The sequence below is a fragment of the Hypanus sabinus genome, chromosome 2 (assembly GCF_030144855.1).
Source record: "Hypanus sabinus isolate sHypSab1 chromosome 2, sHypSab1.hap1, whole genome shotgun sequence".
Lineage (NCBI taxonomy): Eukaryota > Metazoa > Chordata > Chondrichthyes > Myliobatiformes > Dasyatidae > Hypanus > Hypanus sabinus.
Window position 1 is genome coordinate 87,226,435 of NC_082707.1, and position 24,851 is coordinate 87,251,285.

The following is a 24,851-nucleotide window of genomic DNA, read 5'->3' on the forward strand; positions in this document are numbered from 1 at the left end:
TTGACATAAGTTATTCACTTTGAGCCCTGACAGGGCTACACACCTGCTGTCTTTTGCATTGAGAATTACATCGCTTCTTATTCTTTGATCCTATCAGCACTTGACATGCATGATGCTTAGTCTCCAAATGCTCATGAAGAATATTTGCTTCTCTGTGACCCTGGATCTAGTGTTGCCCTCTCCTTGCAATGTGTGCAGGAAGTCTTCAGCTTAGGGCTTTGCCTAAGTGTAGGAGGTGCAATGGTTAGCACTGGTGCTTCACAGCCCTAAGGACCTGGGTTCATTCCTCACCTCAGATGCTGTTGGACAATAGACAATAGACAGTAGGTGCAGGAGTAGGCCATTCACTGTGATCATGGCTGATCATACACAATCAGTACCCCGTTCCTGCCCTCTCCCCATATCCCTTGACCCCACTATCTATAAGAGCTCTATCTAACTCTCTCTTGAATGCATCCAGAGACTTGGCCTCCACTGCCTTCTGGGGCAGAGCATTCCACATATCCACCACTCTCTGGGTGAAAAAGTTTTTCGGCATCTCTGTTCTAAATGGCCTACCCCTTATTCTTAAACTGTGGCCTCTAGTTCTGGACTCACCCATCAGCGGGAACATGTTTCCTGCCTCCAGCATGTCCAATCCCTTAATAATCTTATATGTCTCAATCAGATCCCCTCTCATCCTTCTAAATTCCAGTGTATACAAGCCCAGTCCCTCCAATCTTTCAACATATGACAGTCTCACCATTCCGGGAATTAACCTTGTGAACCTATGCTGCATTCCCTCAATAGCAAGAATGTCCTTCCTCAAATTTGGAGACAAAAACTGCACACAATACTCCAGGTGTGGGCTCACCAGGGCCCTGTAGAGCTGCAGAAGGACCTCTTTACTCCTATACTCAATTCCTCTTGTAATAAAAGCCAGCATGCCATTAGCTTTCTTCACTGCCTGCTGTACCTGCATGCTTGCTTTCATTGACTGATGTACAAGAACACCTAGATCTCATTGTACTTCCCCTTTTCCTAACTTGACTCCAGTTAGATAGTAATCTGCCTTCCTGTTCTTACCACCAAAGTGGATAACCTCACATTTATCCACATTAAACTGCATCTGCCATACATTTGCCCACTCACCCAACCTGTCCAAGTCACCCTGCATTCTCATAACATCTTCCTGACATTTCACACTATCACCCAGATTTGTGTCATCAGCAAATTTGCTAATGTTACTTTTAATCCCTTCATCTAAATCATTAATGTATATTGTAAACATCTGCGGTCCCTGCACCGAACCTTGCGGTACCCACTGGTCACAGCCTGCCATTCCAAAAGGGACCCATTAATTACTACTCTTTGTTTCCTGTCAGCCAGCCAATTTTCAATCCATGTCAGTACTCTGCCCCCAATACCATGTGCCCTAATTTTGCCCACTAATCTCCTATGTGGGACTTTATCAAAAGCTTTCTCGAAGTCCAGGTACACTACATCCACTGGCTCTCCCTTATCCATTTTCATAGTTACATCCTCAAAAAACTCCAGAAGATTAGTCAAGCATGATTTTCCCTTCATAAATCCATGCTGACTCAGACTGATCCTTCTACTGCTATCCAAATGTGTCATAATTACATCTTCTATAATTGACTCCAGCATCTTTCCCACCACTGACATCAGGCTAACCGGTCTACAATTCCCTGTTTTCTCTCTCCCTCCTTTCTTGAAAAGTGGAACAACATTAGCCACCCTTCAATCAGGGTGATTACCAATGCTTCCACGATTTCTAGAGCCACCTCTTTAAGTACCCTGGGATGCAGACCATCATGTCCTGGGGACTTACCAGTCTTCAGACTCAACAGTCTATCCAACACCATTTCTTGCCTAATATAAATTTCCTTCAGTAGTTGGTGTGCAATTCTCACATTGTCTCCATGACTACGTGTGTGTTTCCTCAGGGCATTTGGCTTCCTCCCTCATCCCAAAGAGGTGCAGGTTGGTAGGTTGGCTGGCTCTAATGACTAGGTTGGTAACGGAAGAATCAGGATGGAGTCGAAGGACATGTGAGTAACAGGGAAATGGAGAACATAGAACAGGATGGCACAGGAATACTCCCTGTGGCCCAAAATGCCTGGGCTGACTGCAATATCAAGTTAAACTACACCTATCTGCCTGCACATGGTCCATATCCTTCCATTTTCTACAAAGCTAATGTGCCTATCTATATGCCTGTTTGGGGTGTATGGAGTGTCTAGGGAGGGGTAGCATCTTTGGTGGGGGGGCCTGCCAAGCCCCTTTTCAGTTCAGCTTGTCCACCTTTGGTCCCCACCGGGCGCTCAGCAATCACTTCCAAGTAGCGGTAACATGCACGCGGTCACACCCCAGTACACTGGCTCGGCAGACAGGCTAAAACAGGTGAGGGTAGCTGACGGGTCTTCGACCCTCGGTGAGGTAGGGGATCTGCCTATCCCAGCGTATGAAGTCTGGCCCTGGCAGATTGAGTGGAGGAGACTGATTAATGGTCCAACGGTGAAGAAGGCAGGCCAGCAGGCATTTGTGGAGTGCTAAGAGCATGGCAAGACACTTAGACATCCTGGTCATCCACTGCAAGAGGCGGTGGTCTCTTTAAACTCACCCAGCAGAAGGCAAATGCAAACCACTGTTGTAACTGGACTCTCTGATGGTGGTGTCTGAAAAGAGGATGCTGTCCAAGTTGCATGCCATCTTGGTCAATGTCTCCCATCCACTCCATAATGTACTGGTTAGGCACAGGAGTACATTCAGCCAGAGACTCATTCAACTGAGATGTAACACTGAGCATCATAGGAAGTCATTCCTGCCTGTGGCCATCAAACTTTACAACTCCTCCCTCAGAGTGTCAGACACCCTGAGCCAATAGGCTGGTCCTGGACTAATTTCTACTTGGCATGATTAACTTATTATTATTTAGTTATTTATGGTTTTATATTGCTATATTTCTACACTATTCTTGGTTGGTGCGACTGTAATGAAACCCAGTTTCCCTTGGGATCAATAAAGTCTGTCTGTCTGTCTGTCTAACATGCCGAGTATATGATTTCCCAATACGTCAGAGCGGCGTGGAGGGAACTCATCTGCTAACTGGAAATTCCAGATGCGACCCAACGACGACGAAATGCCTGTTCAGCGTCACTATTGTGTCCTTCCATCACCACCCCTGGGAGCACATTCCAAGCACCTAGGTAAAGAACTTGCTTTGCAAATCTTCTTTAATCTTTCCCCCCTCAACTTAAAACTTGATGCCTCTATTTCACGGTTCTACCCTGAGGAAAAAAAGACTCTGCCAATCTACCTTATCAATGCCTCTGATAATTTTATAAATTTTCATCAGTGAGGGAATATGAAATGAGTGAGGGAATGGGATAGTTTGGATTGCCTGAGAGCCATCATATTCTCAATAGGCTGAATGGCCCTTTATGGTGTGAGAAATATGTAAGAGTTTAGCAGTTTAAAGTTTCAAACTCCCCCCATTAATCTCAGTAAGCTCTAACTGTTCAGTTTTCTTACCAAGTGTAGTTGAATATTTGTAAACTTTTGACATGAAGGGTGTGGTCAGAATATTTATATTTTAGCTATCAAATATAGAAGTATTACATAGCACCACCAACATTGACACAGACCAGATAGCATATGTTATATTAAATAAAGATCTGGATGTATTTCTATATGAAAGATGATGTACAGAATCTAGTGAGGAAACAAAAGTCATTTGGCCTTGATATACAGTGTGTAGATTGAAATATTGTAGACGGAAATGTGCCGGACCTTTATGAAACCGCACCTCGACTATATGTGCGGATTTGTCCTCTGTGTTCAAGGAAAAACATGCTTCTTATAGAAGTAGTACAGCCATGGCTCATCGACATTCCTGGGATGAGAGGGATGATACGAGAGGAGAGTGCGAAAAGAAATGGCCTACATTCTCTGGACTTCAGAAGAGAAGAGTACATTGAAAATGAGAAATCTCTGAGTGGCTGACTACTCCCCATTCTGAGGTGTCCACGGAAACTTATAAAACTATTTTTGGACTGTTAGGTATTGAAGTGAAATGAATATCACTCAAGAATGTAGAGTTAAGGTCAAGGAATAGTCATGATCTTGTAAATGATCAAGCGGACAAAATAGACCTACTATTATTCCTAATATTTTCAACAGACGAGTTTTGGCTGGGACTGATCCTTCTCTTGAACCCTGTATATATTTTACAGGATTAGAAACTGATACACATTAACTCACTCCCCAAAACAGCAACACATCGCTTAGCTCACTGGAGGGAATCTCTGATGTTCTACCAATGTGATGCTCAAGACATCAAGCAAGAGAGAAAAGTCCTTTTTTCTCGATCTTCCCTTCCCACCAGCATGGAAGTAGGAGTGGTTACTGATTACTGGTTACTGGAGGGAAGGTTCAGAGGGAGAATCACGAGGAAAGGGTGAAGAGAAATTGGAGAATGGTGGGGTTTGAAACCAGCAGCTGAGTTAGAAACATAGAAAACCGAAAGCACAATACAGGCCCTTCGGCCCACAATGCTGTGCCAGACATGTACTTACTTTAAAAATTACCTAGGATTACCCATTGCCCTCTATTTTTCTAAGCTCCATGTACCTATCCAGGAGTCTCTTAAAAGACCCTATCATATCCGCCTCCACCACTGTCACTGGCAGACCCCTCTGTACCAACTTCCAAGCACTTTAAAACTGTGCCCTCTCATGTTAGACTTTTCAGCCCTGGGAAAAAGCCTCTGACTATCCACATGAACAAGGTCTCTCATTATTTTATACATCTCTATCAGATCCCCTTTCTTCCTCTGTCGCTCCAAGGAGAAAAGGCCAAGTTCACTCAACCTATTCTCATAAGGCATTCTCCCCAATCCAGGTAACATCCCTGTAAATCTCCTCTGCACCCTTTCTATAGTTTCCACATCCTTCCTGTAGTGAAGTGACCAGAATTGAGCACAGTACTCCAAGTGGGGTCTGATCAGGGTCCTATATAGCTGTACATAACATCTGAGAGCCCTCCACAACACCCTACACCACCCCCAACCTTTGTGTCATCAGCAAATTTACTAACCCATCCCTCCACTTCCTCATCCAGATCATTTATAAAAATCACGAAGAGTAGCGGTTCTAGAACAGTTCCCTGAGGCACACCACTGGTCACCGACCTCCATGCAGAATATGACTCATCTACAACCACTCTTTGTCTTCTGTGGGCAAGCCAATTCTGGATCCACAAAGCAATGTCCCCTTGGATCCCATACCTCCTACTTTCTCAATAAGCCTTGCATGGGGTACCTTATCAAATGTCTTGCTGAAATCCATATACACTACATCTACTGCTCTACCTTCATCAATGTGTTTAGTCACATCCCAAAAAAATTCGATCATGCTCATAAGGCACGACATGCCTTTGACAAAGCAATGATGACTATTCCGAATCATATTATGCCTCTCCAAATGTTCATAAATCCCACCTCTCCAGATCTTCTCCTTCAACTTACAAACCACTGAAGTAACACTCACTGGTCTATAATTTCTTGGACTATCTCTACTTCCTTTCTTGAATAAGGGAACAACATCTGCAATGATGCAAAGATCATTGCCAGAGGCTCAGCAATCTCGTCCTTCGCTTCCCACAGTAGTCTGGGTATGGATGTGGATTCCAAGATCCCTCTTTTCCACCACATTGCCAGGAATCCTACCATAAGCCCTGCATTCCATTTTCAAGTTCAATCTCCCAATAAGAATCATTTCACGCTTCTCCAGACTGAACTCCATCTGCACATCTCAGCCCAGCTCTGCAATGTTCAATTGCAACCTACAACAACCCTCAATGTGGTCCACAACCATCTACTACTACACACTGCCTTCTCTGAACAAGCCAGTTCTGTAACCACACAGCCAAATTTCCCATGCCTTCTGACTTTCTGAATGAGGCTACCTTATCTAATGACTGACTAAAATCCATATACACCACATCTACTGCTTTGCCTTTATCTATGTGCTTTGTCACATCCTCAAAGAATTCAATCAGACTCACGAGGCTGATCTACCCCTCACAGAGGCGTGCTGACTATTTCTAATCAGACTCTGCTTCTCCAAATACCTGTGAATCCTGTCTGTAAGAATCAGCTCCAAAAATTTGACCACTGCTGAAGTAAGACTCACCGGTCTATCTTTTCCAGGGTTATCCCTACTCCCATTCTCGAACAAAGGAATAACATTGGCCACCCTCTAAACGTTTGATACTACTCCTGTAGCAAAGCTCCTTGCCAAAGGTGCAGCGATCACTTCCTCACCCCAGGTTTCTGAGGAGAGGAATTCTCAGCAAGATCTAACTGCTCTCAGTTTTCCTAGTGTGGCAAGGGGATGTGGTTAATCATAATTCTATATTTCCTAATGACATAAGAGGCTATTTGGCCCATCAAGTTTATGTCAGCTCACAGAACAAACCCAATTCCTCACTCATTGTCCCTGTAACCTACTCTCCACAAATTCCCATTACCACCACTCTCTTACACACTAAGGGCAATTCATAGTGGTCAAGAAGCCTACCGACCCACACACCATTAGAGAAACGGGATCGCCTGGAGGAAGGCTATGCAGTCAGGTGAGAATGAGCAAACCCCCCCCCCACCCCACCCCACGTGCTAGAGCCGGAACCGTGAGGCGGCAACTCTGACTGCCTTACCATTGTGCTGTGAGGGGCATTAGAAAGATAATAAAGACACCAGGAGGAAAATGGATGGTCATCTTCCCAACAGCTTGATCAGGTGAAGCCCCCTAACTGATACTGAAGTCCCTCAGTTGAGCCTGGGGTTCGCTTGCGAGGTAGAATTTTGTGCAGGAGGTATCAAACAAGTACACTGCTTGGCATCAGTGCCTACCACTGTCACTCCTTGCACCACCCCCCCACCCCAACTCTCCAGGGCTTCAGTATGCCAATTAGACAGAGGTAGTGGCAAAATAATCTGCCTACAGAAGTTTGAGGACCCAACACTCAACTTTGTATATGGGAGTGAAACACTGCTTTTATCGAATATGTGCCATACAGAAAGCAAAACTGAGGTGCACAGTGGCTCCAAGGCAGCAGATACAACTGAATTAATCCTTTTAACCCTGGAGCACAGTGCGCAGAAACAAGACCCACTCACCGCTGGGCGGGAATAAAGTGGGCATATTGTTTGAAGAAGAAGAGAACTGGCAAGGAACATTGCTGATGAGGACTGTGGCTGTGACAGAGTTAAGTTCTGCAGCCTGGAGTAGGTGTGGAATGAGAAGCAGCCTGTTGTTGTCTGGCAAGGCTGAGGCGGGAACCCGAACATCAGCTTGACAGAAGATCAGATATTTACACAAGAGACAGAGAGAAACCTTTGCACATTCAGCCGAAGGAGATGAAGGCAGAATATACAAGGACAGCACATGCAGCTAGGGGAAGCGGAGGAGCAGGCTGCAGCTGAAAATCAGGGAGCAGCCCAGCATCATCTCCCAGAGAAGATTAATTCTCAGTGTTATGCTCCTTCCAGATTTCATGGATAAAAATTATGAGAGAACTGCGTTTTTGCCTGGACTGAGTTTGCAATCGGAGTGCCTTCCCCAACGCTCTTCCTTAAGGCAGTGAGGGATCGGGTCTCCCCAACCGTTTACCTCAAGACCCAGTCAGACCCGGCCCACAACTCGTAGGCAAGGAACAAGCAACCCACGGTGTAGAAAACTGAGTAACACCAAGGGACCTCATCTTCCCGGGGAGACAACTGCATCTTTTTGCCAGCCTATGTGACATTGTAGAGTCTGGATCGGAAGCAGCAACAGCATGTAGTGGGAAGCCTCCGACTGTAGTGTTCAACTGAAAGGAGGTCTTTGCTTCTCTCTGGAGGAAGCTGTAATCCTTGGTGTAAACTGGATCTTCAGTTTCCAGCTCAGAGGAGGTGACGTGATCACAATCCATATTCCCAGAGCAAAGAACAAAAGTTAACATTCACAATATTTTATGCTTCCCTATATCTCTCCTGCTGTTGGCAGTAGCACTCACAAATACAGATGGCCGCTTCACTTGCCGCGCTCCTGACCATTACGCTGTGTGTCGACTTTGTGTTGTTCAAGTTGGTGCAGCCTGACCGGAGTGCAGCGCGCACCATGGGGCGGAAACCTCCTCCAACCGAGAAAGGCCTGGACCAAATAATAAACGTACCCGACAGCCAGCAGGTAGGTGACCCCGCAGGTGAGTGAGTGTGTGCGTGAGTGAGTGAGCGACAAGAAGCCCAGGCGGGATGAGTACGCAATAAAGCAAAGCCTTGGGTAAGTTAGTGAGTGAATGAGCGAGTGTATAGGGTGCTGGAGTATCAAGTGAGAGAGCCACATACAGGGGAGTGCAGAAAGTTGGACGTTACTGGCTGAGGTCCTACTATTCCAACTTTTGGATCTTTTCAGCAACTCAAAGGCATAAAAGAATTGTGTCCCTAAAGAATGTATCAAAGATAGTGATGCAAAGGATGATTTGGGACTTCTTTCAGCTAAAAGAACGGAGTACAGTATGAAACTAGGCAAAACTTCTGTGGTTTCTACATAGAACAATGGATAAGTAGAGAGAGAGAGCTGCTGGTTGAAAGATCCTTAAAATGAGTGGAACTTAACTTCAGTTATTGACATCTCATCAGTCTCTCTGCTGTTTTGAAAAATCCGTCTTCCTCACTTACAGCTTGTAAAGGTATTGTGCTTGCCTCCCCTACTCCCAACCTTACATTTCCTCACTGGCCATCTTTTACTGATCAGTCAAGTTGGTATCTTTTACGATCTTTTTAATCTCACTAGCATTAGCAAATGAGCAGCCTCTGTATTGGGGGGTCTATAGAGAATATTTTGGAAAGACACAAGAGCCAGGATTTTGAGGATGGGCAGGGTGGGAGTGTTGGTGGAGATGAGTGGGCACTGAAGTGGAGGCTGTGAGATGAGGGAAATCCAAAGACATGGAGTGGAGGAGTGAGAAGCTGGTGGTAGAGAAATAGAAACCAGTCAGGAGATGATCTGAAAAGAAGTAGCAGAGAAGACATGAGAAATAATTAACAACTAATGGTAAAATAGGGGGAGCTAGGTTAATAATATGGTTAGCTCAGGAAGAAAAAGGCAATAAGGGGCTCAATTCTTTAGATATGGCACAAAGACAGTGAGGCTGTTTGACTGATTCAGATAGCTTACATGTTCAGTTATGGGTAACCAGCAGCCTTATCATAGATTTGGGTGGAGGTCAGGCAGGGATATTTAGTTACAGGCTGGGATCCAATCAGTGAAAAACAAGAAGGAGGCCACGAAGATGTGGGGGATGCTGAGGGATAGACTCGGTGATGTTTGTAAATAGTGAGTTGTTTTGACTAGCAAGCTCACGGAAAGCAAACTTTGCCCTCTGCCCGAGGAGATGAAATTGTCCAGCCCTGCAAGCTTTGTGTGCCAAGAACGCTCAGTGATGATGAACATGATACTACGCTTCAGTCTGATATCATTCAATTGTCATGGCACGCGATGCATTCCTAAGCATGTAAACGGCACCACTCTCTACTTAAAGGCACATGCAAAAAGCACAGCATGCAATGTATTGGGAAGGCTCAAACACTGCCTGCTTTAGGACAGAAAAAGCACAAGAAACTAAGGGAAAAAAAAAGGAAAATAAGGAATACAAAGTTGCTACATTGGAGCATGGAACTAGAAAATAAATGCATCAGCTAAAAGATTTCCAGGAGAGTTAGGGGTAAAAGGATTGAGTGGCCTTGTTTATGGAAAATAACTGTGCAATCAGAGAAGGGAATATTCTCAACGATGACCATGGTTGAAATTTAGAAATATAAATGGATCAGTTGCCAATTCAAATCAATTAAAAATTCCTAGAAAATTAGGCGTTGCTTTGAAGGAAGCAGAAAACTATGTGAGAGACTTAAATGACCCAAACGTTAAGTGGAAGGCTATGTGGGAGGAAAGCATTAAATTAATCTTAGAGTAGGCTAAAAAGTCATCATGAACATGCCAGTACTGTGCTGTAATGTTCTATGTTCTATATTCTTTGGGATATAACATAAGGAGAGAATTTAGAGGCCAGTATGGTAGCATAGTGGTTAGCATAATGCTTTACAGTACAGGTGCTCTGGGTTCAGCTCCCACCGCTGCCTGAAAGGAGCTTGTAGGTTCTCCCTGTTACTGCATGGGTTTCCTCCAGGTGCTCCGGTATCCTCCCACAGTCCAAAGACCTAATGGTTGGTGAGTTAATTGGTCATTGTAAGTTGTCCCATGATTAGGCTAGGGTTAAATCAGGGTTTGCTGGGTGGCACGGCTTGCAGAAGACCCTATTCCTTACTGTATCTCAATCAAGCAATCAATAATCCCTGTTGACGTTTTCTACTCTTCATTAGGTATGTGTCATTGGCAGTGGCAACACTAATTGCCAATCAAATGGTTGATGGTGAGAAACTTTGCAAGCTGTATACTGAAGGTTTCCAATACTGCTGTTGAGTTGGGAGTTATAGTATTTAGTAAAGGAATGGCAGCATATGTCCAAATCAGTCACTTCCTTAATTAGTACGATATATTTCCATCAGTAAAATGTTGCAGTACTTGATCTATTTTCAGTAAAAATGAAGTAAGTGACTGAAAAATGTGTGGCAGTGGGGAATACAACACATGGGCGAATACAGGCAGAGCATATTCCAACAGAATACGGGCCAATCTGGTTTAGAATGAGGTAGGTAATAAATAAACACTGAAAGATAAAGAAACATACTGGAAAATACATAAAGAAAAGAATTGAGACATTAAGGGCATTATTTCTACTGAATCAGTAATCTTCTAAGCAACCATTGTCAAAGAAGGATTTTTTAAAAATTCTTACATTTTGGACTATGTTAGATATATCGGGATAAGAATTTGCCGGGTTTTGCAGATTTTTACATGATATGTGATGTAAGGCAACAAAGGACATTATGAGATCATAAGATATAAGAGTAGAATTAAGCCATTTGGCCCATCAAGTCTGCTCTGCCATTTTGTCATGACTGATCCATTTTCCCATCAGCCCCAAACTCCTGCCTTCTCCCCCAATATCCCTTCATGTTCTGACCAATCAAGAAGCTATTAACCTCTGCCTTAAATATATCTGATGACTTGGCCTCCAGAGCTGCATGTGGCAATGAATTCCACAGATTCACCACTCTCTGGCTAAAGAAATTCCTTCTTGTTTCCATTCTAAAGAAATGCTCCTCTATTCTGAGGTTGTGTCCTCTGGTCTTAGACTCCCACACTATAAGAAACACCTCCCCATCCACTCCATCACGGCCTTTCAAGATTCAATAGGTTTCAATGAGGTCACCCCTCACTCTTCAGAATTCCAGTGAGTACAGGCCCAAAGCCATCAAACGCTCATCAAATGATAAGCCTTTCAATCCTGGCATCATTTTCATGAACCTCCTTTGAACCCTCTCCAACGTCAGCACATCCTGTCTTAGATAAGGGGTCCAAAACTGCTCACAATACTTCAAGTGAGGCCTCACCAGGGCTTTATAAAGTCAACATTATATCATTGTTTTTATATTCTAGTCCTTATGAATGTAAGAACAAGACTATGGGGACAATAAATTAAAAGAAAAAAAAACTTTTGAGGAAATGATAATGCTCTGAAAAGCTGGTGTAAAGTCAATGAGCCAAAGGACTTTCTTCTAAAGAACAATATGGTAATGATATATGGTGGAATTATCTTCATTTGTCTGTGTAGTTGGGATGGGTGCAATTGTATTAAGGGAAAGTAGCTGGTATAATCAGTGCCCTTGCCTATCAACCAAGTATTCACCCCACCAGGGCAGATAGTGGCTGACATATTAGTATTTATCTGTTCAGTGTAGCAACTAAGCAAGGTTTCTTCAAAATTTCCTTCTTACCCTGCAGTTCCAGCTCCCAAAGGATTGTGAACAAGTAGTGTGATTCTGTTTCCAGAGACGGAAACTAATACTGCCTAGCCTTTGCTTTTCACCCTCACCCAGGTTATTTTTTTCTTCAAGCTAAAAGATAGTGTCAGATAGGCTATTGTCCTACCCTAATGTAGATCATCTGTTCAGATGTAACTTTGGAGGATAACAGATTAAAATGATTCAATCCAGAATATTTGACATGACTGTTAAATTCCTTTAATCTGCCCATTGCATCTTCTGAGCTTTCTGACTCTGGGATGAGTTTGAACTATCAAATTCCATTTCTTTGACTTATAAATATAGAGTTATAGAGAATATATTTTTAATGGAGACACAAGGAACTACAGGTGCTTGAATTTAGAGCAAACACCAAGTTGCTGGAGGAGATCAACAGGTAAAGGCAGCATTTGTGGAGGAATAGTTTGGGCTTTACTTTGCTTCCAGACCCTCGTTTATTTGTAAACTGGGATTTTTTAAAAGATGGACATGAAGTTAGACCTGAACTACTTAAAGATGCTTGGTGCCGAAGCAGTAGTTGAGGTAATGCAAAACAGGCAGCTGGGAGATTATGATAGAATTTGGCTGTTCTTTGCAGCATTATTTTGCTTACGCTCTAGCAACGAGATGGATTAAGAAGCATCATGCAATGAGTGTTTGATGGCTCTGGGTCTGTACTCGCTGGAATTCAGAAAAATGAGGGTGGATCTCATTGAAACCGATTGAATATTGAAAGGCCTTGACAGAGTGGATGTGAAGAGGATATTTCTAAAGTGAGGAAGTCTAAGACTAGAGGACATAGCCTCAGAATAGAGGCACGGCCTTTCAGAATGGAGATGAAGAGAAATTTCTTTAGCTAGAGGGAGTGAATCTGTGGGATTTGTTGTGCGAGGCCAAGTCATTGGGTATATTTAAGACAGAGGTTGATAGATTCTTGGTTAGTCAGGGCATGAAAGGTTATGGGGAGAAGGCAGGAGATTGGGGCTGAGAGGAAAATTGGATCAGCCATGATAAAATGGCAGAGCAGACTCGATGGGCCAAATGGCCTATTTCTGCTCCTATATCTTATGATCTAAGATGATGGTTCATTTGCTCAAATGATAGACAATGAGGTGAATGCATCTGATGGAAGCTAGTAATAAATCCAAATGCCTACAAATGTAGTTTAAAAAAAATAAGAGTCCATGAAGGCAACAGCCCTTAATCCTAATCCTTCTACTTCTACAGTCCAAATCCTATGGACATAATTCAGAGTGGTTTCATCTCAATAGATTCAACACATTCAGTGATGGTTGTCTAAACTTCCCTGGTTGTATATATTTTCCTTCAGGAAAGTTCAGTAATCCATTCTCAGTCACTATAAACTACTAGGTTAGTGGCAGAATGAAGTTTCCAATCGAATACAGAGTGGCTTAGTGATTTATTTTATACTGTTGTACCAAATTCTGATGCCGTGTGCATTATGGGTTATTTAAGAGTAAAATTACAACTGTATTAATCTAACAAATTTTCCCAAGGCAATGAAAGCATAAGTAACTATGTAGTGCTAAACCTCCCTCTACACTATGTTACTAGATGTACCAGGCCTGGTACAGTAGGGGGTTGAAACCATGTCTAACTTCCTTTACATTATTTGATCAAAAACTCCCAAGACAGGATAAAGTATCCCCTAAACTTAACCGATAAATATTCTGAGGACAGGTACAGTATGGATCTCTTTGCATGGACCTATCAGGCACACAAAGGTCAAATACTGTATGGAGTAAGGATAAAGTAAAGTTCCCACTTCAAGGAGGTGGAGGATGCTTCATAATTAACTCATCATGGTGCAGATCTGTCTCAGTCCTGCTCACCTGACCTGGAACATCTAGCTGTCAAATGTTGTCCTTTTTATCTGCCTAGGGAGATTTCCACCATCATCCTGACATTCCACCTCAGGCTAGTATTAAGCAGGCACTTGAGCAGCTAAGTTCTGTAATCAGTAGCATGGAACAGTGCACCCTGATACCTTCCCTATCATTGTGGGGCATTTCAACCAGGCCAGCTTGAACAGCTACCACCAATGTATCACCTGTAGAACCAGAGGAGCCAACACACTGTTCTACGACCATCGAGAATGATTACCATGCCATCCCTCGTTCACACTTGGCAAAATACAATCACCTGACTGTACTTCTACACCAAGCATATTAGCAGAGATTAAAGACTGGAGCACCAGAAGTTAACTCCAAGAAGTTATGAAAGTGAGCTGGAGGAGCATTTTGAGCTGATAGACTGGACAATTTTCGTGGATTCATCTTCAAGTCCATGTGAATATGCCACAGTTGTCACTGACTTCATTAAAACATGAGTGAATGAGTACGTACCTGTGAGAAGATACTGGACAAAGCCAAATCAAAAGCCATGGATGAACCAGGAGATTCATAGTCTGCTGAGTACTAGATCTATGGCATTGAAGACCAGTGACCCAGAACTATACAAGAAGTCCATGTACAACCTACTAAAGACTATCTTAAGAGCTAAATTCTGATTGAGGATAGAAACATGTCTGCTCTGGCAGAGTTTGCAGGCCACTACTACCTACAAGCAAAAACCCAACATCATGAATGGCAGTGATGCTTCACTTCCAGATGAGCTCAACACCTTTTACGCATGCTTTGAAAGGAAGAATAACACTACATCTATGCAAATCCTGCAGATCTTGTGATCTCTGTTTTGGAGCCTGATGAGAGAACATCCTTCAAGGGGGTGAACTCTCGCAAGCTGACAGGCCCTGATGGTGTACCTGGTAGAGCTCTGAAATCCCGTGCCAACCAATTGGTGAAAATGTTCAAGGACTTCTTCAATCCTGCTGCAGTCGGAGGTTCCCACTTGTTTCAAAAGGGCAGCAATCAGACCAGTGCTCAAGAAGAACAGGGGGAGCGGCCTTAACAACTATTGTCCAATGGTATTCACATCTACAGTGATGAAGTGCTTTGAGGGGTTGATTATAGCCAGAATCAGCTCTTGCCTGAGCAAGGACCTGGGCCATTGCAATTAGCCTATCACCACAAAAGGGTCTACAACAGATGCAGTCTCACTGGTTCTCCACTCGGCCTTGAATCACCTGGGCAATAGTAATACTTACGTCAGGTTGCTGTTTATTGACTACAACTCAGCATTCAACACAATCATAGATAGATAGATAGATACTTTATTCATCCCCAAGGGGAAATTCAACATTTTTCCAGTGTCCCATACACTTACTGTAGCAAAACTAATTACATACAGTATTTAACTCAGTATAAATATGATATGCATCTAAAATCACCCTCCCAAAAAGCATTAATAAATAGCTTTTAAAAAGTTCTTAAATAGTTTACTAAAGTGCATTGAGTGGTAACTTAAGCTCAGTCCTAACCCTGGCACTTTAACATGTCTTGCCCCTGGTGGTTGAATTGTAGAGCCGAATGGCGTTGGGGAGTAATGATCTCTAATGATCATACCCTCAGTTCTAATCAAAAAGCGCCAAAACCTGGGCCTCTGTATCTCCTTCTGCAACTGGATCCTTGACTTTCTCACTGGGAGTCTACAATATGTGTGGATATTGTAAAAAACTTATAAATTCAGTCAGCTCCATCATGGGCACTAGCCTCGCCAACATCCAGGACACGTTCAAAAGGTGATGCCTCAAAAAGGTGGCATTCATCATTAAGGACTCTCATCACCCAGGACATGTTCTCTTCCCATCAAGGAGGAGGTACAGGAGCCTGAAGCCACACATCTGATGTTTCAAGAACAGCTTCTTCCCCTCTGCCATTAGATTTCTGAATGAGCAATAAACCCATGATCCTTAGCATTTTCACCTTTTTGTTCTTCTTTTTACACTACTTAGTAATTTTTTAGTATATACTCCTTATTGGAGCATACAGTTTTCATTACTATGCATTGCAATGTACTGCTACCACAAAACAACAAATTTCATGAAGTATGTTGGTGATACTTATTCTGATGCAATATTGCAATAAATGCATTGAGGACAGATTATAGTAAGTTGTAGTTACAGAGTAAATCTCCTTTTACGACCTCCCATATGTTAATATCATTTATTCTTCTGTAGCCATTTCTGTTCTGAAAGATTTTATGTTGCTTTTAGGATATGGTTGGCAGAGGCAAGGTTGGAGTTAGTCACCCACTCCTGGTTTACCTACAGACCACTGTGGCCAGCGTTATCTTTGAAACATCATGGTAATGACATTAGAGATAGATCGATAGTGAAAGTCCAAATCAGAGTGAATTAGATGAGGGTGCTCCCACACACCAGAATATTCTGTTCTTCTAACTAATCAAAGCCAATGATTGTGGGTACAGGGAAGGTGGGTGCTGAAATTACAAAGGCACTGGGTATAAAGTCCAATCCATGCTGCCTGTGCACAAGGAGCAATGTGCTGCATCTACAGTGGTAGTTGATTCTGAAACCAGGTCTTCTAGTCATCAAGTAGAAGAAATAAAGCACAAGAAGTAAAGCAGAAAACGGAATGGAGTTGAGATGAAGGAGAACTGATGCTCACAAGGCATTATTCCTCTGTTCAGACGAATTCAGTTAATTCAATGATTTTTGTTTAGTTGCATTCAAAAGTGCATCTTTGGAACTGAAAAAGCTATTTGGAGCTTGAAGGCTCTTCAAGGTGGAATGTTTGGAGGAATATGGTAAGAATTTCTTTGATTGTATAATGTTCACCATATTCCCCCCAAAAATACTCGACCTTTATTCACATCCGGTTCTTTTTGAAGAGAACTAGACTCTTTGCTTCAATGGCTCATTTATGTTGTTTCTTATATTCTCTCTGCATTGCAGTTTTGTTTACTAATTTTCCCCTTACCATTGAATCCTCCTGGCAATGTGAACAAATGCCAGAAACAACTTCACCAATCTCCTTCAAAATCTTAAAAACTTTCTTGTGGTCCCCTTAAAGTAACCAATTCACTAATTCACTTCCCCTCACTAAATGTCAGATTTTAAAGTCTGACACAATTTCAGTTGTCTTAAGCCATTTTTGGAGACACAAGCTTGTATTTTTTAACTCATGGTATGACTATTTCTTTACCCAGCTCTTTACATTGACGGTCACAACAGTTTTTATGAGAAATATTGCATCTATAAAGCACATGTTTGCTTTTGCAAAGAGTGGAATCTGTGCCAGATTATCACCTGCAACTGGACTTCATCTGATTAATCTAGCTACCTGAACTAAAGAAATTATTGTCATTGCAATTGGCATAAAATTGCAAGGCAAGTATTCTTATTTAATTATACAAGGACAGAAACGTATAAATATCCTGCGTAAAAGACAATAAAAATAAAATCAATCTTTATAAAAGCCCACTTGTGTCCTGAGTAATTAAGTTCTTCAGAACATGCTTCTCACACATCTTGATGATTGGTAGTACTTTATAAAGGCTATGGTTTATCAGTATACCACAAACAAGAGAAAGTCTGCCGTGCAGTCCTGAAGAAGGGTCTTGGCCCAATCCGTCATCTGTTTACTCTTTTCCATAGATGCGGCCTGACCTGCTGAGTTCTTCCAGCATTTTGTGTGTGTGTTGCTATGGTTTTCCAGTGTTATGTTTGTGATATTTTATTCATAATGAATTAAGTATCTAAATTGAAATTAAGATATATCAGACATATCTCATCGGGAAGATGACAGCGTTCAGAACTCAAGGACATTGCCCTTGGCTGAATCGCAATGAGGGGAGGAGGAAATCTGTTTAAATTTCCAAATTTGAACCTGTAAAAAGCCAATCCCTTAATGGAAAGGGCGGACTGGCTATGATCAGTGGCATTTAAACTCCAGTCAAAATCCCTGCACTCAGTAAAGCCTATTGGCATTTAGACAACAGATAACAAGAAAAGTGTTCCCCAGCATGAGTTAAAATTGTTGTTGGGGGCAGGGGAGAGAAAATATAAGTCAAAAACAAAGAAATATTGTGCAATTGCTAGGCTGACGTAGTGATTGGTGGATTGGGCCTGATCGGTAGTGAGTGATGCTCTCCAGCAGTGTCAGATGCATACTCCTGATTAGTCTACTGTATCTGATTCTTGCAATAACTCGTCTTTGATACCCAGATCTGTCCACATTCCTGTGCTAAATGATGTGCTGTAATTGCTGCACCGACTGATCCACTGAATTGAGGTAATTATCATACTCCTGTATCAAATTGCTGCAATGATTGATTACCCTGGCAGACTTAAACCAATTCAAATTTCTGCCAAGACTGCGACCCAGTCACCGGCTGCAATTCTGCCTCACTACATTAGCACAAGCACTCATCTCCTGTGCCTGAACAGTGAGGTGACTATCCCCAATGCCAGATGCATACAACTTATTTCAATCAATAGGCTCTCTTGAGAGATTTAGCTGTGGCCTTAGAAATGTTATTCTTCTTCTGTGGGAAACAATCAACTCAAACGGAGACTGCACCCCTAAGTGAAACGCATTTCATTTCTAATGAACAAGAAGCACAGATACCATGAATTCTCTAAGGAATCAAGAAAGATTCACATCAAGACCATCAAGACAGCAGAGCTGTTGTTTTTGTGTGTGTGCTCTCAGTGGGAAGGGCGGCTGGTTGTGAACAGCAATCTAGGAAACCTAACCTTCCATGCAGAGTAATAAATGCAAGGTGGAGTTTCAGGAAATTATTATTCAAATGGACAGTAAAGGATTAGAGATCACAAAAATAAAAATAATTCTGAGGAACACATCCAAGTACTGGAGAAAGACAGAGCATCTACAGAGAGGAATAAGTCCTGAGAAAGGCTCTCGGCCCGAAACGTTGACTGTACATTCCTCTCCATAGATGCTGCCTGACCTGCTGAGTTCCCGCAGCACTTTGCAGGTGTTCCTCAAGACCTGATGTTGTGGTGTTCACCTAACTTGGCAATTAGCTTGCAAATGTTTCATCACCAGTCAAGATGACATCCTCAGCATGCAGCTATTGCTCTCTAGGAGTTATCACGTTTATATAGGCCCTCTTTCGCATGCCTCGGTCGTGATTGGCTACCCCTTCAGTTGACCTTTGAATTCTATTGGCTCGCATTTCTTTGGCTCTAAGGGGTTTCTAGATTGTGTCTATCTTGATATGTCTGTTTCCCAAGTTATCATAAGAGAACCTTGCTTCTAAAAATTCTCGCAAATGCTTCATGTTTGCCTGCAATGTCCTAGTTTTTAGAAGCATTGTTACAATTTACTAAGACCAATTAACCTACCGGCCGGTACTTCTTTGGACAGTGGGAGGAAGCCCACGTGTTCATGGGGAGAACATACAAACTCTTTACAGGCAGCACCGGGAGTTGAACCCAGGTCACCTGTACAGTAAAGCATTGTGCTGACCACTATATTACCATGCCACTTTACTGAGTGCCAAATCTAAAAGCCTTCCGGTTGCTGAGTTTATCCCTGACACAATTTAAGTATGATTATTGAATGCTAACTTTATCCATCTGTGTAGGCATTTCTCAAGGTATCAATAGCCCAGGATAAATAGTTGCATCGATTGCTTCATCAGTGAACTTTCCCCATGAGCTCAGGGGTGTGACTATTAATATCACAGTGTTCAGTACAATTGTTCCTGAGACATCAGTCGTAGTTAGTGATGTTTGTATAATGGCGATATCAGGCTGTGCCTTTTGGGCAATGGTGTGGGTGTTAATAGGAGATGAGTCACTTATCACACAAGACCCAGTTTCTGCAATGACCAATAAGCTTAATGTTGCACTGACTAATCAAATAAATGTTTGATCAACAGTGCCCACCTCCTAAAACAGTGGTCAGCTTAGTGATGGTGCTGCTACTGAGGCTGAGTGGAGAGCACAGGGTTTCACCCTAATGATTACACTCAGATGGCAGAGCTCTCAGATGTTATCCAGACACTGCAGAGGACTTTGCTGCCTTCATTTAGTGAAGAATTCTGCTGTACACTGTGATATCATTAATGAGATCCCAGCCCCTGCACTAGTTTCATTAGAATCTGCTGCGTACAGGTTAGCGCAGCACTATTACAGCAAAATGTGTTGGAGTTCACAGCTCAATTCTGGCATCTTCCGTAAGAAAGTTTGTACATTCTTCCCGTGTGTGCATGGGTTTCCTCCCACAGACCAAAGACATAATGGTGAGTCGGTTAATTGTTCTGTGATTAGGCTAGGGTTAGGACCATAAGACTGTAAGATATAGAAGCAGAATAAGACCATTTGGCCCGTCACGTCTGCACTGCCATTTCATCACGGCGGATCCAATTTTCCTCTCAGCCCCAATCTCCTGCCTTCTCCCAATAACCCTTCATGCCCTGACCAATCAAGAATCTATCAACTGTGCCTTAAATACACATAAAGACTTGGCCTCCACAGCTGCCTGTGACAAAGAATTCCACAGGTTCACCACTCTCTGGCTAAAGAAATTCCTCCTCATCTGCGTTATAAAAGGCTGCCCCTCTATTCTGAAGCTGTGTCCTCTGGTCTTAGACTCTCCTACTATAGGAAACATCCTCTCCATATCCACTCTATCAAGGCCTTTCACCATTTGATAGGTTTCAATGAGGTCACCCCCTCATTCTTCTGAATTCTAGTGAAGACATCCTGGAATCATTTTTGTGAGCCTCCTTTGAACCCTCTCCAGTTTCAGCACATCCCTTCCAAAATAAGGGTCCCAAACCTGCTCACAAAACTCCAAGTGAGCCTTCACCAGTGCTTTATGAAGTTTCAGCATTCCATTCTTGCTTTTATATACTAGTCCTCTGGAAATGCTAACATTGCATTTTTCTTCCTCACTACAGACTCAAACTGCAAATTAACCTTTAGAGAATCCTGCACAAGAACTCCCAAGTCCCTTTGCACCTCAGTTTTTTTTTGTATTTACTCTCCATTTAGAAAATATTCAGCTCTTTCATTTCTTCGACCATGGTGCAAGACCATACACTTCCCAACACAGTATTCCATCTTCCATTACTTAGCCCATTCTCCTAATTTGTCCTTCTGTAGCCTCTCTACTTCCTCAAAGCTACCTGCCACTCCACCTACCTTAATATCGTCTGCGAACTTTGCAACAAAGCCATCAAATCCATCATCCACATCAACGACATATGCGTAAAAGGAATGTTAAATCGGTGGGTTTCTGAATGGTGCAACTTGTGGTGAAGGGCCTATTCTGCACAGTACCTCTAAATAAATAAATAAGGTTCATTGTATCTTCTCTATTTTGCATTCCATATCTTCGTTTCTTCTCCTTCTGAACCCATATGCATTTTCAACTGCTTTCTCAACCTGACTCCTTGAGAAATTTATTTACTCATACAGTAGATCGCTGTCTATTTCCCTACCCCTTTATAATCACACTGCTTACACTATAAAGCCTTTCCTTATTCTTTCTATTAAAATACATTGTTTTGCACCTTTGTCTGTTGAAGTTACTCTGATGTGTCTGCCCATTCTACCAGGCTTAGCTTTGTCCTCTAGCTCGGCCACCTTCCTTTAGAGGAGTTACTGAGTTAAAGAGCTGTCTCAGTCTCCCTCACTCTGCAGAAGCTGCCTGTTTTGGGCAATTTTTGTGTTTAACATTGTACAAGTCCAGTTAAATAATGTACGTCAGGAGGGTCTCAACTTCTTGCTGTAAATACAAGTAATTAAAGCAAATACATTTTTCAATCTGTTAATATAAAAAGGTTGCTTTATTTTTAAAATTTAAAAACAAATGGAAAGTGGCATGACTCAAGGTAGTTGGAGGGAGCAACAGCCTTGAACTGCATGGTGTTCACCAGCACCCCCTGCTGAGTGAACCAATCCTCCTAACCAAAGTTTCCACCTGGTCCTAAATTCCACCCTGTTCAATCACAAAATGAATCGAAGGTTGTAATGTCATGTGAAAATTTGCATTTTACATTAACTGGTGTTAGCATCTTCCCAGTGTCACAAATTTATGTTAAAAATAGGACAAGATATTAAAAATTATAAATGATCGTCTATCTGCTGCTAGTGCATTGTTGGGAAGGGGCAGAAAGAGTAAGGATATTAAACATGGTTTGCCTATCTGAAACCTAAAGAGTGAGAGGTACCAGTTTCACAGAGATGTTTCAGCTTCTGCTTAAAGGGCCGGATGGGCCTTTGAAACTGCTCCACAATTCATTAAAATCATTGTATTCTATGTTATCGGTTATATTCTAACTCTCTCCCCATACCTTTTATATCTTGATGTCTATCTCTCTCTTTCTTAAATCAGTTCAACAAATTTGCCCCCTTTGCTATCAGTGGTGGAGAACTCCACAGATTCATTAGCCTCTCACAGGTTCTCAACCTGGGTCCACCAAAACCCCTTGCTTAATGATATTGGTATAAAAAAGGTTGGGAACCTTTGCTCTTAGTGAAGAATTTTTTTCTTATTTGTCCTAAACGTTTGAGCCTGTACCTTAACACAATGATGTCTTGCTCTAGATCCCTCCCAGCTAGGGAAAACATCTAGCTTGCTTTGCCCCGTCAGAATTTTGGACATTGGTGGAAGAAACTTGGTTCCTCAATGCCTACACTGTCCCAAAGAGTAAGAAGGAAATCCAGGTGAGGTCATGGAGGGCTGGTGTGTGGCTGATGTTGTGCCTATATTTAAGAAAGGAACAAGGAGAAATCACGGAAACTGTAGACATGTGAGTCTCAAATCAGTTGTGGGAAATTGCTGAAGGAAATTCTTTGGGATAAGATACTTGAGTATTTGGAAACCCAAGCTCTAAGTAGGAAGAACCAGTGTGGCTTTGTGTGGGGTACATCATCTCTTACCAAATTGATCGAGATTTTTAACTAGGCAATGTGAGAGATTGATGGAGCTAGAGCAGTGGATGTTGACTACATGGATTTTAGCAAAGTGTTTGTCAGAATTCTTCGTGGCAAACTAATCCAGAAAATTAAGATGCATAGGGTCCGTACTGAACTGGCTGTTTGCATTCAGAGCTGGCTTGCATTTAGAAGACAAAGGGCAGTGGTCAAAGGAACTGGAGGTCTGTAATTAGTGGTGTTTCGCAGGGATTTGTGTTGAGAGGTCTTCTGTTTGCAATGTATATTAATGACTGGAATGAAAATGTAGATGGGTGGGTTAATAACTTTGCAGATGATACCAAGATTGGGGGAGTTGTGAATAGTGTAGAAGATTGGCAAAGAATACAGCACAATATAGATCAGTTGCAGATCTGGGTAGAGAAATGGCAGATGGAATTTAACCCAGATAAATCTGAGGTGTTGCACCTTGGAAGGGAAATACAAGAAGACAGCACATCATTAAGGACAACACTGTTGTTGAGCAGTGAGATTTTGGGGTCCAAGTTCATAGCTCTATGAAATTGGTTATACGGGTCAATAGGGTGGTTAAGAAGGCTTATGGAATGCTTGGTTTTATTTGTTGAGTTCAAAAATCAAAAGGCTGTGCTGCAAATTGATAGAACTCCAGCTAGGTGACATCTGAAGTATTGTGTACTTTTCTGGTCGCCCCACTATAGGAAGGCTGTTGAGGATTTGAAGAGGTTCACATGGCTGTGCTGTCGTATGAGTCTGGATAAACTTGGTTTCTTTTCTCTGGAGAAGTGCAGGCTGAGGGGAGACCTGATAGGGGTTTATAAGATAGAGGTTATAAAATTATTAGATAGAGTAGACAGGGAGTAGCTTTTTTTCCAGGTTAGAACTGTCTAATACCAGAGGCATGCATTGAAGGTGAGAGGGGGTAGATTCAAAGGGGAATGTGAGGGGTACGTTTATTACTCAAAGAGTAGTGGATGCCTGGAATGTGCTGCCTGGCATGGTGGGAGAGGCAAATACATCAGAAGCTTTTAAGGGATATTTACATAGGCACATGAATATGAGGAAGATGGAGGGAAATGGACATTATGTAGGTAGGAGTGGCTAGTTCTTGGGAGCTTTTTGATTTATCTTTTAGCTGGATCAGCACAATATTGTGGGCTGAAGGGCTTCTTCCTATATTGTACTGTTCTATGTTCTATGAACATCAGCTGCACAAATAATTTGTAATACAGACAGCAAATCTTTTCATGGTTCACAGATGAAACAAACTCTTTGGATTAATGATTCAGATCCACTGGACCTGCCCTCCTGTCACTTCTTCCTGTGGCCATATCATGCAGAGCTTGGTTTGGCCATGATGCTGTTGAGCTCCTGACAAGCCTAGTGGCTGATTCCACACTGCTCTGATCAGATCGAGGTGGTGAAGGCTATGTGAGCAGCTCTGTGCTTGCTGATAACATTAACAGCCACTCAAACAGCACATTCTCCCCGTGACTGCGTGGTTTTCTCCCAGGTGCTCTGGTTCCCTCCTTAGGTTAATTAGCTACTATAAATTAGTCTTGATATAGCTGGGAAAACCAGCAAAGGGGCTTTTAATGGGTACGGGAGGGAATGTGAAGCAAAGAAATAAATGGAGAGATTTGACATTGATTCAATGGGTCACACGGCCTGCTTCAATTGCCTGTAGACATGAAAATGGTTAAATGGTGAAAACATTTAATTATTCAGTTATTATAACTTACATTAATTATTTGACTTAGGTTATTTTTAAAGTAATGGTCGTTTTTCTTTTCTAGTATTCTTAAATTAACCCACCCCCCAATACACTACGATAAAATAAGGAGTGATACTTAACAATAAATCAGTTTTTGGCTGGCCTCTGATGTCTTTTTAATATATTTTCAACACCTAACACTCCCACAAACAGCTGCTTCTCCAGTTACAGTTTCTTGGCTGAAACTAATATGGAAAACTATGGATTCTGGAGGTTTCTCTTTTCCCGCCTGCTCAGAATTCCAATACAGAACAAATTCCCAACTTCAGCACTCTCTTAAGCACTCTACTTAAGAT

The 24,851-nt window shown here is 42.3% G+C and overlaps 1 protein-coding gene across 1 annotated transcript in view; it reads left to right on the forward strand.

The window, feature by feature from the left end:
• The first annotated feature begins 8,066 nt into the window (after window positions 1-8,066).
• The window catches only part of LOC132405179 (erythroferrone-like), a 95,107-nt gene continuing 78,322 nt past the window's right edge, over window positions 8,067-24,851 (forward strand). The window contains exon 1 of the mRNA XM_059989879.1: window positions 8,067-8,231. Within this exon, the coding sequence (XP_059845862.1) occupies window positions 8,067-8,231 (165 nt within the window). The remainder of the gene's footprint in view (window positions 8,232-24,851) is intronic.